Genomic DNA, 17,284 nt, shown 5'->3' with positions numbered 1-17,284 from the left:
GAGCACTGTCTGCTCTTCCAAAGGCCCCGGGTTCAATTCCCAGCACCCAATGGCAGCCCGCAACTGTCTGTAATGCCAATTCCAAGGGATCTGACACCTTCTGACATAAAATAAAAGTTAAATAAGTTGTTTTTAAAAAATACAAGTGCTGATGCTACCAGAATTTTTATAGTCTTTTCTTCTACAGAAGTAAGTCAGTACAGCAGTAATGAATCCATAAGCTTCAAATTCTAGCTCTTTCCTTGACTGGCCATGTGATTTAAAATAATTATTCAACCTTCATGGACTTCAGTTTCCTCCAGTGTAAACTGGGGATAATGAAAGTTCTACTTTCACATCTGCTGTGAAGAAGTCATATCATACACACATATGTTCATGTACAGAAAATATAACCCTGGCCTAATGGTGTAGATCTATCATGCTCAGAAGGCTGAGGCAAGAAGATCACGAGTTCAAGGTCTGCCTCAGTGAAACTGTCTCAAAAACATGCGAAGAGGGCTGGGGAGGTGGTGACTAGCTTGGCTGATTAAGATCGTGAGCCCAGTTTAAGCACTGGACTAGTGCTTAAACCTCCCCAAAGGAAAAGTACCTGCTGCAAGCAGAGCACCCTAGATGGTAGCTGCTATAGTACTGAGCCAGAAATCTGACTTACTCTTAGTTGGAACAAGGCATTTATATTGTCATAGTCTTGATTACTATATTGCACTGATCTGTTTTGGCAGTGCTCATGCCTCAGTGTTTTTCCGTAGCTTCTTCCTAACTTTATGACATATCCTTAGGCGTGTTAAATGTAAGACATGGCTTTGTTGTTGCTTTCTGTGCGAGTTTATGTAATTACTACCGGAGCCCTTGTAGGTGACTGTTTCCTTCTTTGCATGCTCTTGATGCCCTTTTGTTCCCTAGCAATCGCTGTTAGCTTCTGCTCTCTCTGAAACCTGACAAATTCAAAATGCCATTGCTTCACTTGTCAAACTCCCTTCAAGGAAATTCTCCCATCTCTTGTTTTCTTTCTTTTCCTCTTTTATTGTTTTTCATTTTAGAGGTGTTTAAAATGTTTAAGGAAGCACGTGTTTCCATCTATTTTTTTCCACTGCTGCTTCTTCTCTCTCCTTTTTTTTTTTTTTTACCACTAGATCTGTTAATATTTAACTCCCTGTAGTTTCGTCCTTGAGGACAGACTGTTAATCATCATTGTACCTTTGCAGCTAGCCTTCCTCCAGCATGGGATCAAGAGCCAATAAATTGTTGTGGAGTGAATAACGAAGGAAGGAACAGACAGTGGCCCACAGGCTACAGAAGCTCACAATAAGGCCACATCTTGAATAGCCAATAAGACACCACACACCTGCAGGCCACAACCTCTCAGGAGCCTGCTTTTCCATGGGATTGGCCTCCCATGTGGCCATTACTTGTTCCACTGATTCAGTCCTTATGATCTTTTGCTATCACTGGGTCCAGAGGATCACTCCTGTCATCTGGAAACTGCTTCTCCAGAATGTCATTCTGACCTATTAGTGTCTCTCACAAAAATGGACTCTGAGCTTTCTCTTCAAGCTATTGCTGGAATAAGGCAGTTAAGGGCTTGAACTATATAGTTCAACAATACAGTACTTGTGTAACATGTATAAGGAATTGGGTTTGAGCCGCAGAACCACAAAAAAATGATTGAATGATTGATCAATTGACAATAATGTGCTGCAGATTTTTGTTATTGTTGTTTTTGTTTTTGAGACAGTGTCTCACTGTATAGCTCTGGCTGTCCTGGAACTCACTATGTAGACCAAACTTGCCTCCAACTCACAAAAATCCACTTGCCTCTGTCTCCAAAGTGCTGGGATTGAAGGCATTCACTGTCACCATGCCTAGAGATTTGGGTATGAAAAAACAAAAACAAAAACAAATATAATATGGATGCCAGCAACTATTGGAATACCCAATATACAGTGACCAGTTCCCACCCCCACCCCCCAACAGCAGAACTCTCCAGACATCTCTATACTCTCAACCAAAAACCTAAGGGTTGTGATAAGAGAGGAATCAGACCAACAGACAGACAGAAGAGAGAGACAGAAAGCCATTACAACAATGAAATTGGCTGTGGAGATTCCCATCTTTGTTTAGACAAGTCAATGATAATGCATTAGCGATATTTTTCCCAGGTCTGAGCTGCTAAGTCTTAAAACCATGTGGAAGATACCAGCGGTCTCACCCAGTGCTCCACAGCCCAGCTCCCTCTGAGTCCCTTTTACATACTTCATCTCCAGACAAGGATAAGGTCTATGTAACCTTATTGCCATATTTCAGCCTCTCTCCTTCCCTTCCTCCTTCCCTCTCCTTCTCCTTTCCTCCCTGCCACCTCCTGCCCGCCTTCCCTCCCTTATTTCTTTTTTGTCCTTAAATCAATGACTTAGGAAGGAAAGGTTGGTCCTAAATCCATATTCCAGATATACATATACTTTTCTGTATATATACAGAAAAAAAAAGTATATATACATATACTTTTCTGCTCTGATCTGGAAAACAATAACAACAAAGCAAAAACAACGAGCAATAAAGCCAGCTTACACTTCTAAGCAAAAGTTGTCTGTTTACCAGAGACTTCAATTTTCTCCAAAAGCAACAAGGAGTTATTTACTGAACACCTATGTAATTTAAAAGGTCCATTCTGGTGATTTTCACAAAACAAAGAAATTCTTCTCCAAAGATGATTTGATGGCTTCACTACTATAAAAAGAAAATGGGCCTGGGATGGGTGGTTGGGGTGGCATATGACTTTAATCCCAGTACTCAGTACAGCCATGACTACACAGAGAAACCCTGCCTAATTATGGGCTGGGTGTGGTGGCACACGCTTGTAATCCCAGCACCCAGGGAGGCAGAGGCACGTGGATCTCTGTGAGTTCGAGGCTAGCCTGGTCTACAAAGGGAGTCCAAGAGAACCTAAACTACACAGAGAAACTATGTCTTCGGGGATGGGGGGGGGGGGAAGCAAACTAAAAAGAATTATGGGTAAACCCTTAATAGAGCAAAGTGATGAGATTCTGTTTCCTCAGCCCGAATTCTGGTGTCATGTCTGTATATGCCAAAGTAATTAAAGACACCAAGTATCAGAGCAGGCTTCTGAGAAAGAACACAAATTATCTGAGCAAGAATGAAAGCTTTCCTTCTGTGTAGTCCTGAGAAAACATGAGCCACCTTGCCTCTAGGCAAACCCAAGGCCTGTGAAATGGGGCAGGGTTTTCACTCCTCTCCCTGGGCAATGACCACTGGTGCGTCCGGACGCATGCTTCAGCTTAGGGCCAGCTGCAGAAGAGAACACTTGGCTGAGAGAAGCGCCCGGAAAAGCACAGCACGCACGCATCACAAACTAGCAAAGTGCCAGTCTGGACTGTGCTAAAGGAAGGGCAACAGTGCACACAAGGCACAAGACAAGAGTGACCGCTGAGGCACGTGGGAAACCAAGCTAAAAATGCAGGGGGGGCTGGGAGTGCGGGCGCACAGCTTCGGGCCCAGCAGCCCGGAGGCAGGGCAAGGGGATCACTGTGAAGTCTGCCCCCTCCCACACACACAGCATGAGAGAACCCAGTTTATGCACAGCTTCAACCCCCCCCCCCCGGAACGTTTCACAAGGAAACCTTTAATCCTTGAAAAAGTCTGGGACACATATGTTTACAGCAGCAAGGCCCCACGGCTCTGCGGATGCGTGGGGTGCTTGGTTATCTGGCTGGATTCCTGAAGGAAAGCTCCGAATCTTGGACACTCTTCCCTGCGGTCTGTGCTCGCTCTCTTCCCGAACTCTGGCTTGTCATAACTACCACGCCTGGAGGTAGCTTTGCTTTCTGGTTTTTGTTTATTTGTTTGTAATCTGTAAATTTTGCCGTACTATGCTCACTTAAAAATATAAACCTTTCTAGCTAGGCGTGGTAGCGCACCTTTAATCCTAGCACTGGGAGGAAGTGGCAGACAGAGCTCTGTGAGTTCAAGTCCACAAAGTGAGGCTCTGTTTCTAGAAACACACACTCACATTCACACACACACACACACACACACACCATGCACACACACAAACAACCCCCCCACAGATGTACACACAGTCACATGCACACACATGCATACATCATACACACATGCACACACATACCACACACACACAAATACTCCACTTTTGTGAAAGCTTCAGTTTCATTTATAATTAATTTTGTGCAGAATTACCAAAACAAAACATGAGGGCCTGGAGAGACAGCTCACTGGATGAGGGCACTGGCTTCCCCAGGTCCTGGGTTCGGTTCTCAGCACCTAGATGGTAGCTCACAACTGTAACTGGAGTCCCAGGAGACCTGACGTCCTCCTCTGGCCTCCACAGGCACTTCATGCAGGTACTGCACAGATAACGTATTTCAGGCAAACATGCATACACATAAAATAAAAACTAAAACTTTTTTAAAACATGAAAAAATTATATGGTAATTTTAGATCAATTATATTAAAATAATGATAGTAATGACTTTTTAAATTATCAACGGAATTAATTTTAAATTCAATTTTAAAATATTTTTCCAGTGTGGACCTGCTATCTCAGAATTACGTGCATCAAAACACTTTTTTTGTCTTAGTCAAACTGAAAAATGAAACCATGTCCCAAAACTCATCTTATGGCTTCTGTCAATAATGTCAAAAACTCAATTCTAGGAACCAGACGGGGTAGCGCACACTTTTAACGGGAGACGGAGGCAGAGGCAGAGGCGGAGGCAGGTGGAGCTCTGTGAATTTTAGACCATGCTGGTCTACGTAGCAAGTTCCAGGACAGCCAGGGCTCCATAATAAAGAGACCCTGTCTGAAAAACAACACATCCATTCCAGGAGCTGGAGAGATGACTTGGCAGCAGTTAGGAGCACTGAGTGATCTTGCAGAGGACCCAGGTTTGGCGTCTAGATCCCACACGGTGGCTCACAACCACCTGCAACTCCAGGTCTGAAGGGGCTGAAGCCCTCTTCTGGCCTCCTCCGGCACCAGGCACGCAAGGTACACGCATGGCATACATACACGTCCGCATAAGATACGATAGACTTAAATGGAGGTGTGTCTGTTCGTTCGCTTTCTAACTCAGTTCTAAGCCCAGCGAGAGGGCCCGTCTGGCAGAGGTGCTTGCTGCCAAACCTGGCCCCACCTGCGGAAGCAGAGTTTGGGACAGTTCCCGCAAGTCATCCTCTCGAGAGCACTGACACACAGAAGCGCACTGAATGGATAAGACAATTTTAGTTCAGTTGCACACGCCTCACTACTTGCTTATGTCTTAGTCAAATTGGAAATGAAATGATGGGTCAAGATGGCCCCGAAGGCAAAGGAGGAAGCTCCCGCCCTCCCAAAGCTGAAGCCAAAGCGAACGCCTTGACAGCCAAGAAGGCTGAGGGATGTCCACAGCCACGAGGAGAGCTGCATGTCACCCACGTGACCCAAGCCACGCGGCTCTGGAGGCAGCACCAACACCCCGGGAAGAAAGCCCAGGAGGAGGAAGCCTGAGCACTGCGTCATCACCAAGGTCCCCCTGACCGCTGAGTGGTCGTCTCTCTTCTTGATGTCAAAAACTCTGATTTAGCCTGCTAGGCATGTTTTCTGTCTTCCGGAAACGGTAGAAATGGGCATTCTTAGAAAGAGTGTAGGTCTATAGATGAGAAAAAGAAGGAGAAGAAAACTGAAGAAAGACTCCTGCTGACGGATGACCGCTGAGAAGCCACGTCCCTCCGCATCTACCGCTAGTAAGGTTAGAGGGCGTCCTCTCCAGCTGGTGAGTCAGCACCAGTTACAAGCATTAGAACGACTGTAGGCATTTACCAAGAGACAGTCACTTTCCAGCATCGCCTCACTGAGCCCCCACCACCCAGGTGAATCACTACTGTTCTCATAGTACAGATGAGGAAACCAAGGTTTTCCCAGGTTCATCGGCGCCTCCGAGAAGGCAAAGTATTGCAGCTATTTCTCCATGATTGGGAATGATCAACCAGGATACAAAAACAGGCACGAGCACAGCTCACAACGGTCTGTGACTCAAGGGACAACACCCTCTTTTTGTCCTGCCTGTCATGGGCATCTGTACTTGTGTAAGCATATAAATCATGGCAATTTCTCCCCTGGTAGTTATATATTTAATCCCAGCCACTTTTAAGCCATTTTTATTTCATTTGCATTCAAGTAACGGTTCATGATGCCAGATGGGTCTCATTATTGAACAGGCCATGAAAACCTCAGATAAATCAGCCTTAATTGTTGTGTATGACTCTTTTGCATTCGTGTTGAATTCTGTTATTCTTTTTATTATTATTTTAATTTTTATTTTTTGGTTTTTCAAGATGGTTCCTCAGTGTAGCCTTGGCTGTCCTGCACTTGCTTTGTTGACCAGGTTGGCCTCAAACTCACAGAGATCCGACTGCCTCTGTCTCCCTAAGTGCTGGGATTAAAGGCTTGCACCACCATGTCTGACTCCTGAGTTAATTTTCTTATGAAATGGTTTATCTACAGTCTTCACATTTTGATTTCTGCATCAGAAGAGCAGCTATCTGAAGTGGGTTGTGTCCCTCCTCTCCAGCTTTCTAGGAGAAGGCTGTGTGATTATCATCACATTAATTCTCAACTCTTGCAGGAATTTCCAGTGAAGCCACCTGAGCTCTGAGATTTCAAGAATTATTTAAATTGTGATTGCAATTTCCTAAAGTGTTTCAGGGCTCTTCAAGACGTCTACTTTCTGTTGGGTGAGCTCTGGTCATTTATAGTGTATGATTGCATTTACCCATGTTTTGCTTAATGTCTTTCTTGGAGCCCATGGTTCCTATAATACTTCCATCATTTCCCCATTAGCTTTCTCCTCTTCCTCCTCCTCCTTCAGAAAAAGCCCACCAATAACAGTTTTGCCTTATTCATCCTTCTTTCTAAGAGCTCTGTTGCTGGGTTTGGAATTTGAGTGGTTTTTGTTGTTGTTTTTGTTTTGTTTTTACCTTAGAGTAAGATTTTTTGTTGTTGTTGTTTCTTTCTGCACTTGGAAAATGAGGCTTGCCTTCTTTGGACCTCTAGGGTTTCTGAAATCCGCTGTCGCTGGGATTGTTCCCTGTAGGGAAGGCACTGCTTCCTTCTGCTCTCCATATTAATTTCTTTGTTTTTAATTCTTAGAAGCTGAATGACAAAGGGCCGTGGCAGAGCTTTCTTTGCATTTGTACTGCTGAGGCTGCAGGTGCTTTACTCTAAATAACAGCTTTCTTGAGAGAAGATTTGTATACCCTAAGATTTGGCCTGTTAAGATGCACAGTTCTACAGCTTTTGCTATAGTTAGAGCGTTGGGAACCCTTTATCTAATTTTGGAACCCTTTGCCAGCTCAGAAAGAACTGCTGCTCTCACTTCACTTTGCCCAGCCCACCGGCTCCTTTAGCAAGCACTGCTAATGCAGTTGCCCGTGGCAGACATGTCATATGAGTACGGTCATTCGGCATGTGAGCTTTCAAAAACTACCTTCCTTTACTCAGCCTTTTTTCAGCTCTCCTTCATCTTAAAGGCAATAAAAATACTGTATTCTTCTGGGGAGGGTCTAATTATAGTCTGTTGTCATATATTGTTTGCTCATTAGTCAGCTGATAGATACTTCTTTTTGATGATTGCATTCGTTTGTTTTCAATGGAAATTTTTTTATAATTTATTCACTTTATATCTCGATTGTAGCTCCCTCCCTCATCTTCTCCCAGTCACACCTATTCTAATTTTGGCTAAGAGAACTGTGGAGGGACAGGGAGACTATAGATTTAATTGTTTGAGGAAAAGCAACCATAGTATTTTATAACCCTACTAGCAAGACATGTCCCTTGAGTTGGAGCTATAAGCACTCATGTGTGCTGGGAATGAACCCAGATCTTCTGAAGGAGCAGTAAACCCTCTTTGGAGAAACCCCTGTACAGTGGCCACTTTCTGATTCGGTCGTTGTGTCATGGTTGGTATAGGAGTGTTCTTTATGTATTGTTTCCAGAGATGTGATTTGCAAATACTTTTCCCATTCTGTGAGTTGTTTCTTCTCTCCCTCCCTCCCTCTCTCTCTTTCCTTCTCTCTCTCTCTCTCCTTTGAGTACTGTGATTAAGGGTATCAACAACCATACTTCTCATTCCCTCCCTTTACCTCCCCTTCCTTCCTTCCTTCCGACAGGGATTCTCTGTATAGCCTTGGCTATCCTGGAACATACTCTGTAGACCAGGCTGGCCTTGAACTCACAGAGATCTGCCTGCCTCTGCCTCCAAAGTGCTGGGATTAATGGTGTGTGCCACCACCACACAGCTCATTTACTTTCTTAATGGTGTCCTTTGAAGCCCAACTCTGTTTGTTTTGAGACAGGGTCTTATATATAATCCAAAGGACTGGAATTCACTGTCTAGATTAAGCTGGCCTCAAAAATCACTGAAGTCTGCCTGTCTCTGCCTTCCAAATTTTACGATTAAAGGCATATACCACCACTTGTAGCCCTGAACCCATGATTTTAATGGTGACAAAATCCATTTATTTTATTTTATGTTTCTTATGTTTTTTTTTTCTTGGGGGGGGGGTCATGCCTAAGAAGTCTTCTCTTAAGGTCAACATTTACTTCCATTCTTTCTTCTGAGAATGCTCAAGCTGGGTGCTGGTGGAGGGAGAGGCAGGAGCATCTCTATGAGTTCAAGGCCAGAGTGTTCTACAAAGCTAGTTCCAGGACAGCAGGGCTACACGGGAAACCCTGTCTCAGAAAAACCAAAACAGAAAAAGAAGAGGAGGAGGAAAAGGAAGAAAAAGAGGAGAAGCAGGAGGGGCAGGAGGAGGAAAGAATGCTCAACTTTCAGCATTTGCAATAGCTCTATGATTACTTAGGGGTTACTGTTTAGATACAGAATGATGTATGGAATCAACTTGACTGTCTGGCATATTTACTCAGTCTTTAAAAGAGCTACAGTGCCTCCATTTAACTATGCTGAGACCTTTGTTCAAATGTACTCAAGCTTCTTAAGGCTTATATCTTTGGACAGATCTCAGATGCTTTCTGCTATTACTTTTTAGAATATATATATATTTTAATCCTTATCGTTTATTCCTTCCTGAAGACTGATGGTTCCACTAGTGGGCCATTTACTATGATCACCCAGTTCTATGATACTGTTCTACGGTTCTGTTTTGCAGGCTGTTCTCCCTGTGTTAGACTAAAGAATTTCTTTACCAAGGTCTTTGTGGTTTCTCCCCTCTCTGTATCCTTTATTCTGTTGTTAAATTTGTCCCTATATTTTCTATTTTAGTATTTTTGGCTCTACAATTTTTGCTTTAATTTTCTTTACATTTTTCTATTTCTTCATTAAGGCTCTATCTTTCTTTCTGGTTTTTGGAGACAGCATCTGACTATATATCCTTGGTTGACCTGGAACTCACAGAGATCCACCTGCCTGTCTCCTGAGTGCTGGGATTAAATGTTGTGGGCCAGCCTGCCTGGCTCTTTGTCAGATAATTCTAATGTCACTGTATTCTTCTTCCTCCTCCTCCTTCTTTAAGACAGATCTATTTATTTTGTTTCGTGTAAGTGTTTTGCCTGCGTGTATGTATGTGTACCACCTACATGCTTCTTTAGTTTTTGAATACTTTTCTGCTGTATCCATGATATTTGGGGTATTGTGCTACAAGATTTAGGATAGTTTAGGTCCTCTCTTTTGGAAGACTTTTTCTGAAAGCATGCTGGCAAGATGAGTGGAGGAGGGCAGACACACCCTACCACTGCCAGTTTGATAGAGAAGTACAAGCCCCTGGTATTTTCCATTGACACTGAAAAGAGGTGTCAGAGGTAATAAAATTGTAGGCATTATCCTAGAGAAGAAGGGATGAAGGACCTTACTCTAACTAAGAGTAGAAGTCTAGGCTCCCTCTTAGGTCTTTGTTGGCATGACAGTGGGGTGGAATATAACATAATTTCCTTTGATTTTTTTGCTGATTTAACCAGTGCTTGCCCGAAAGTTTTCTGTATTCTATGTTGCCCCTTCAGCTAAAGAGAGCAGTGTTTTGATGGAACATTTTTGTTGTTTTGTTCTGGGCCATTGGTATTTCCAGTTTGTTGAGTCTTCAGTTTGAAGTGTGGGATATGTAAGGACAAAGGAAACCCAGAGAATTCCTCATTATGCCATTCCTTCAGTTCCAAGGTCCCTGCTTAGTCTGTTTGCTTCCTAGCAGAAGCCTCTTCTGTTTGTTTTTTGTGTGATGTCTGGGATGTTTAGCTATGCTGGGAAGAACGTGAACAATGTGTCTACTGCATCTTCCCAGAAGCAGGAGTATCACTAGGCCCTTTTTATAATAGAATTATATTTTAATTACTAGGAGTTATTAATAGCTCAAGGAACTCGGAACTTAATCATTTCTCAGTTAATAATAATTCTTTAATTTATTATTTTATAAATTAAGGCCTTTTATAAGGGTTTGCTTTAAGAAATGTCCTATAGATTATTTTCATATTTCTGAATGTACTGTATCTGTCCCCTTTCAACATTTAAATTAAATTCTAATAAATTATTACTTTAAAAAGATTTTCCTTAATGTTAACCTGGAGATGCTTCAAAGGTGACAATTTCTTAAACTGTCTAGTATTAAATAGAAAGAAGAATTAGGGCTGGAGAGATGGCTCAGTGGTTAAGAGTACTGTTTGCTCTTCCTAAGGACCCGAGTTCAAACCCCAGTACCCACGTGACAGCTCACAACTGTCTGTAACTCCAGGCCTGACACCATTGCACATAAAATAAAAAAATAAATAAATAAATAAAAGATTGTTTAAAAAAAAAAAGAAAGAAAGAAGAATTAAGGAGAGGAGTGGGTAAGGGTAAGACCACTGTGTCTTTTCCAAAAGTACAACAGGAAAAACGGTTCTCAGAAGTATCCTACTTGAAAGCTTGCCTACCCAAAATAATATTACTTCAGCTATCTATATAGCATTAGTAATTATTACTAATAATTAAGAAAAACAATTATCAATAAGTTATTACTAAAATAACAAAAAGTATCAATAAAGATTGCCTAATGATATTTGTTAGTTTTGAACATCCAGATCTAATTTTTTCAAAATCATTCCCCCCCCAGGCAAATATGTTCTTTTACATTAATTAATGTCTAGCAATACTTTTATCTACTGCACTGTCATGCCTAGCTTCTGCTACTGAACTCCTTATATGCTTCGTCTGTCCTGTCTAAGAGAGAGAAAGTGAAGCTCGGAGGACAGAAGAAAAAGCGTGCAGCGTGCAGGAGTGGGAAAGCCGGCATCTGGAAGTGGGTTTTGGAACCCAGAGGCTCCCACTGGTTTCAGTGACGCTTGCTACATGGGACAGACCAAACAACTCTTCTTTCCAAAGTGTCTATTTTCTCACTGTAGCCCTGTTTTGTAACGTTAATGTTCTTGTCTTTGCCAACTTTTTCTCCCGAGGGGGAAAAAATAGGAATTAAAGAATATAAAGGTTCTGAGGTTAAAAGCAAAGTTTATTTACCATCTTAAATTTCAAAATATGTCATTGAAAAATGCCAACAACTCTGCAGAGTTTTACCACATGAAATGTAAAGAGAAAATACCACTGAATAGCCATTATCATATGCACTAAGGGTAAAAAAAAAAACAGGAAAAAAATTAAGTAAGCCATGTTAATAAGTCTTAAGGTGAAAATGAGTTACTACTTAAGACATATTTCAAATTAAATATAAAAGATGAAGACAAAGGCCACCTGTAAAAGCATCTCTACCTAGAGCTACTTGATAGTAACATTTCACTTGAGTATTATGAAAGAGTAGATTCTTGGTTTACTGCATCTCGATGTTATAATATCTGATAACCAATAATTTTTTTCATTAAAAATTTGAGGGAATAAATCCTCTTACATATACTAATTAATCCTCAATCTTTCCTTCTTCCAATTAACTCCACTTATTCCTAGAATATTATTTAAGTGAATTCATATAAATTGCTTAGTAGGTCTTTTTGATTGTTTGTTATTTTTGTTTTTCCAGACAGGGTTTCTCTGTGTAGCCTTGGCTATCCAGGAGCTCACTCTGTAGACCAGGCTGGCCTTTGTCTTCCCAGTGATGGGATTAAAGATGTGTGCCACTACCGGCTGGCTTGGTAGGTCTTATAACTATCATTAGTTGCTAATCTTTCAGATTCGTTTTAGATTTACTTATTTTATGTATATGAGTGTTTTGCTGACATGTATGTCTGTATACCATGTGTGTGACTGGTGTCTGAGGAGATCAGAAGAGGTCATTGGAGTCCCTGGAGCTGGAATTATGAACAGGTATGCCCTACCATGGAACACAGGCCCACTGCAAAAACACGAGCTCTTACTCACTGAACCAAACATCTCTCCAGCCCCTTCTAGATTTTAACAATATTTTATTTTTTTAATATCTAGCAATGTAAAATTCAGTTACCATAATCCCGATTTATACAAGTCCTTACTCTACAATGCAACCTTTTAAGTACAAAAATAAGATTTATGGGCTGGAGAGATGGCTCAGTGATTAAGAGCACTAGTTGCTCTTCCAAAAGACCCAGGTTCAAATCCCAGCATGGCAGTTCACAACTGTAATTCCAGTTCCAGGGGAGCTGACACACCACACAGGTATACATGAAGGCAGAACACCAATGTAAATGAAATATAATAATAATTTTAAAATAAAATTTGTTTGCATTTTCCTTGCAGTGAATTTCCTTGCAGACCCACCAAACTATAGAGGAAGGTTTACGTTAAATCATTTTTCTTAGAAACTTATTTCTTCTTAGAAAACTCCTTTCCAAGAACACTACTCTATCCATCTCTTATTAACATTATAAAATGTTGATATGTATATTTTTGTTATTTTACTTCATATTTTATTGAGACAAGATTTCTGCATAGTCTTGGCTGTCCTGGAACTCACTCTGTAGTCCAGAACTAGAACTCAGCAATCTGCCTGCCTCTGCCTCCCAAGAGCTGGGACTAATGGTGTGTGTCACTATGCCCAGTCCTGTTTTTTGTTTTTTTAATATTTTCCCTTTTAATTTTCAAGTTTATGAAGATAAAAATCATTTTAGTCTCAAACTCTGAGTTAAACTAATTGTAATACTAGTATTACAGGTGAAGATTCTTAAGTTTCTTAACAAATAAGCTGCAAATATTTAGCATTTTCTAGAATTAGGTATTATAATTGTATCTATAAAATGATGAAGAGCAATAACTGCTTAAACAAAAAGTAACAATAAGGCAGTTGAAAATGCTGATATTTTTTTATATACAATGGTTATGTGAGGATAATTCTCACTGGCAACTCACCTTAGGAAATAGGACCACTTTCCTACGCACGTTTAAAACACTGATACAGTAAATCTGTGTGGAAAACAATCCCCGTCCTCCGGCGGGGAAGGAGGACGATTCATATCTATTCATTACCATCATTACAACTGGGTTTAAATGTCTACCTCTCCCATTATAGAACATGTCCAGCTTGAAAGTACAGGACTTGTCTCATGGTGGCTGCATAAAGAGAGAAGGGTTCATTGTCGTCCACCTCAAAAACTAGTTTTATATTAGAAACATGCCCAGAGAAGTAAACTTAGTTCCCTAAATAATTTCACTTGGTTTCTAGGGTAGCTTGGTGCGACCTCAGCACGTCTCACCTAGGCCTGGCTGGTACCAAGCGGGCAGTGGTCCGCCCACACCCGTCTTGTTCCGGGGAGGCTGCAACCGTGGGACTGTGGGATAAGCGGTGTCGCAAGGCGGCCGCTCGGGGGCCGCAGTGGGGGTCAGCGGGGTCACCGGGGCACGTCGCCTCCAGGAAGGGCCCTGCGCCTAGCCATTCCCACTCGCGGGCGGCCCCGGGCCACGGTAGCGACCGAGCCCCGGGCTGGGCGGGCGTCAGGGCGTGCGAGGCGGGCGCAGGGCCGCGGCCAAGGGCCCGGGAGCCCGCGGACCAACGGCGCTCGGGGAAACCGCTGGCGCGCGCCGCCGCTCGCAGGCCCTCGGGCCGCAGGCCGCCGCCTCCCAGCCCCGCCGCCGTTGCCAAGGCGACCGCCGCCGAAGATTCCCGCGCCGGGCTCCGCCCCCCGGCCAATCGGACCGGCGCTCGCCCGAGCCCAGATTCTCTTTGTTCCGCAGCCATTTCAGGCCCCGGACGGGAGGCAGCGCCGCTTAGGCAGGAGGCCCGAGCGCCGGAGGCCTCTGGGATGGTGTGGGACCGGGTAGGTGGCGTGAGGGTGCGTGGCCGGGGCGGAGGGGCGGAAGCGGCCGGGCGAGCCCCGACCCGCCGCCGCGCCGGGGGCCGCCGCGCTCGGCTGCCGTCCTCCCGGCCCCGGCCCCGGCCGTTTGGAGCCCGCCGGCGACGGCGCGGTTCTAAGGCCAACAGCTGCCGTCCGGGCGCCCTGCGGGAGCCGCCAGAGGGGCGGGCGGCGCCCCGGGGGCGGGAGGTCGGGCCCGGCGCGGGAGGGAGGCGGCGGGGCGAGCCGGTGCGGGGCCGCTCAGGCCGCACGGCCGAGGGCCCGCGGTCGCCGGTCTTTGTCAGGGAGCCTCGCCCCGCTCGGTGTGTGGGCCGTCCGGCTCCCCCGGGGGCCTCGCCGGCCTCGCGACGCGTCCACTTCGTTTCACTGCTCGTCACCTCGGGTCTTGCTTAGGTCTGGCGCGTCCTGCCTCTGGGTGCTGCCGTCCGCCGCGGGGGAACGGCTGCCCAGGAACAGACCCGCCGCCGCGATCAAACCGGCCCTAGAGAGGCTTTCTTCCTCGTTGAGACGATCTCGCGGTGTTTTAATTTTTTTTTTTAAATCACGTGGGGTTTGCAGGGCTTGTTTACAGTTTCACTTTGTTAGGCCGGTCGCAAATGAGCTGCTGTAACTGTAGAAACGGAGTTGGAGGCTGTCCGCTAATTGGGGAGATTGTATTAAGAAGCTTAGCGTGCCCTGCTCTAAAACAGTGATGGCTTCAGTGAGTACGCAAGCAGGGCCTTTCCTCCCGAAGAAAAGACGCTTCTTAAATGCAAGCTGTCGAGTGAAGTCAGGATTTGGGACTGACTTGTCTGCAGTATGCCTCTTCGGATGTGTTCATCTCTAGGATACCGAAAGTACCTGCTGAGAAACTTTCACTTAAGAGTGGTTTGAAAAAAAAAAAAAAGTGACCTTAATGAAGTAGCGCAGGGTTTGGTGTTTTGGGACAGGTAATGGTTTCTACTGCCCCCTCCCCCTGCATCTCAGTTGTTGTAGGGAATGGCTGTCCTAGGTGAAAACTTGCAACAGCGAAGGAAAAATACTGGTTTAGAGGCGGCAGGTTTCTTTAAGATCCTTAGCACTTCAGTGTGTGGGTGAACAATGGTTTGTCAATTTTACTTGAGCCCGTGTAAGCCTCTTGAGTGTTTTTTGTTTTCCTTTTCTGAAAAGGGTCCTCCGCCATCCTTAGCCTTGCGTACGTCCATCGTCACTCTGGTTAGGAATTACTGAATTCCTCCCACTGAAAGACCTATAAAAAATATTTTTTTGTACTTCTACCTCCTTTCCTGAAAGCCTTTTTGTCATTATACAACATGAACAATAGAATTTTGGCTGAAAACTGTATTATCCCAGCTGTGACTATTTTCAGTATCAGTATTTGTTATAGTCATTGTTTTCATGACTGATTTTCCTTACTTATATAATGTTAAAGTGATTGTGTGCATTCAGTTTTGTTAAAAATGGAATGAATTGAATTGAAATGTGGACATGCTATATTTAGAGAACTTTCTTATATTTGTTAACCATATTGGCAGGGTTTTGTTTGTTTGTTTGTTTTTATGAAAAGAAATCATAAGAAAGCCAAATCAAGTTACACATGGAGCAAGTTTAATCCCAGGACAGCCAAGGCAGTACAGAGAAACCCTGTCTCAAAAAAAAAAAAAAACCAAAACAACAACAAAACAGTATAAATGGAAGAGAGGAAGGCAGCAGTAGTGTGTGGGGATTGCTTTTCTTTGCAGTGTATAAAGAATATAGCAACTGGACTGTGATGAACACACCTTTAATGCCCTGGTAGGCAGAGGCAGGCCTATCTCTGAGTTCAAGGCCAGCCTGATCTACAGAGGGCGTTCCAGGGCAGCCATAGAGAAACCCAATCTCCAAAAAACAAACAAACAAACAAAAAAAGAATAAAGAAAGAAGAATGTGGTGCCGGAAAGACTTGCCCCTCTCCTGAGAGCCCCCCACGGCTTCCCTGTCTTAGCTGCAAAGGTTGAGAAAGCTGAACTAGGGTGGAGGACAATGCCCCTTGAAAAAAGAAAGGGTTGGAGTGAAATTTGTCAGAGGATAAGTTCCTACTTGGCTAGTTAGTGAGGATCTAGCAGGTTAGAGAGAGTGAATTCGCTGTTGGACAGGTGAGCGTGGGTGGTTTGTGGTTAAGAAGGTTCAGAAAGTTTGGGTGGTTCTCAGATGTCTCAACTAGGTAGTCTTTGGAAGTACTGTCAGTTGTTATAAAGAGTAAGAATATTAGGTTTCAAGCATCTTCCATGGTGAAATGAAATACTAAAACTAGAACTGAGGTGGGAGATTTGTCCTGGAATTTTGACTTGGTTTTTTTTGTTTTTGTTTTTGGAGACAAGGGCCCACTTGTATTGTAGCCTTGGTGACCTGGAACTCACTTTGTGGACCAGGCTAGTCCCAGACTCATAGAGATCCACGGCTCCCTGCCCCCGCCCCACCCTGTGCTGGGATTAAAAGCATGCACCACCACACCTGGCTGCCTTTGAATTTTTCTGAGATAAAATCAGTGCAAGGATGGTGGCTACATCTTATTTCCAAAAGGCAGGCAGTGATGGTGGAACTCCGTGAGATCAGGATCAGAAGCACACTGGTTGCCCTTGCTGTGAAGACCATATAGTTGAATCATAAGTGCCAGTTCTTTGTTTGTTTGTTTGTTTTTGTTTTTAAAGACAGGGTTTCTCTGTGTAGTCATGGCTGTCCTGAACTTGCTTGTCCTGAACTAGACCTTGCTGGCCTCTGATTCACAGAGGTCTGCCTGCCTCTGCCTCCCTGAGTGCTGGGATTAGAGGGGTACGACACCCATAAGTTCCATTCTAATGACTTCCTTTATAACACAAGGTAGAGCCATGCTAGGGGTGCATGATCTGAATCGGGCCATTTGTAATTGCCAGTGTAACTTGAAGCAAGTTACAGTGTCTCAGATTTTTGTCTGATTATATTCTGAGAACTAAATGAGTTGGCACAATGAGCTCTCAGAACCAGGCATCTAGTGAGTGCTCTACAAATTGCCACTGTTCT

The 17,284-nt window shown here is 43.9% G+C and overlaps 1 protein-coding gene across 1 annotated transcript in view; it reads left to right on the top strand.

The window, feature by feature from the left end:
- The first annotated feature begins 14,138 nt into the window (after positions 1–14,138).
- Positions 14,139–17,284, top strand: part of Tnpo1 (transportin 1) — an 81,731-nt gene continuing 78,585 nt past the window's right edge. The window contains exon 1 of the mRNA XM_055598404.1: positions 14,139–14,230. Within this exon, the coding sequence (XP_055454379.1) occupies positions 14,216–14,230 (15 nt within the window). The 5' untranslated portion in view covers positions 14,139–14,215. The remainder of the gene's footprint in view (positions 14,231–17,284) is intronic.

The sequence above is a fragment of the Psammomys obesus genome, unplaced genomic scaffold, assembly GCF_907164565.1.
Source record: "Psammomys obesus unplaced genomic scaffold, mPsaObe1.curated_primary_1811, whole genome shotgun sequence".
Classification (NCBI taxonomy): Eukaryota; Metazoa; Chordata; class Mammalia; order Rodentia; family Muridae; genus Psammomys; species Psammomys obesus.
This window is presented reverse-complemented; position numbering and strand designations above follow the sequence as displayed.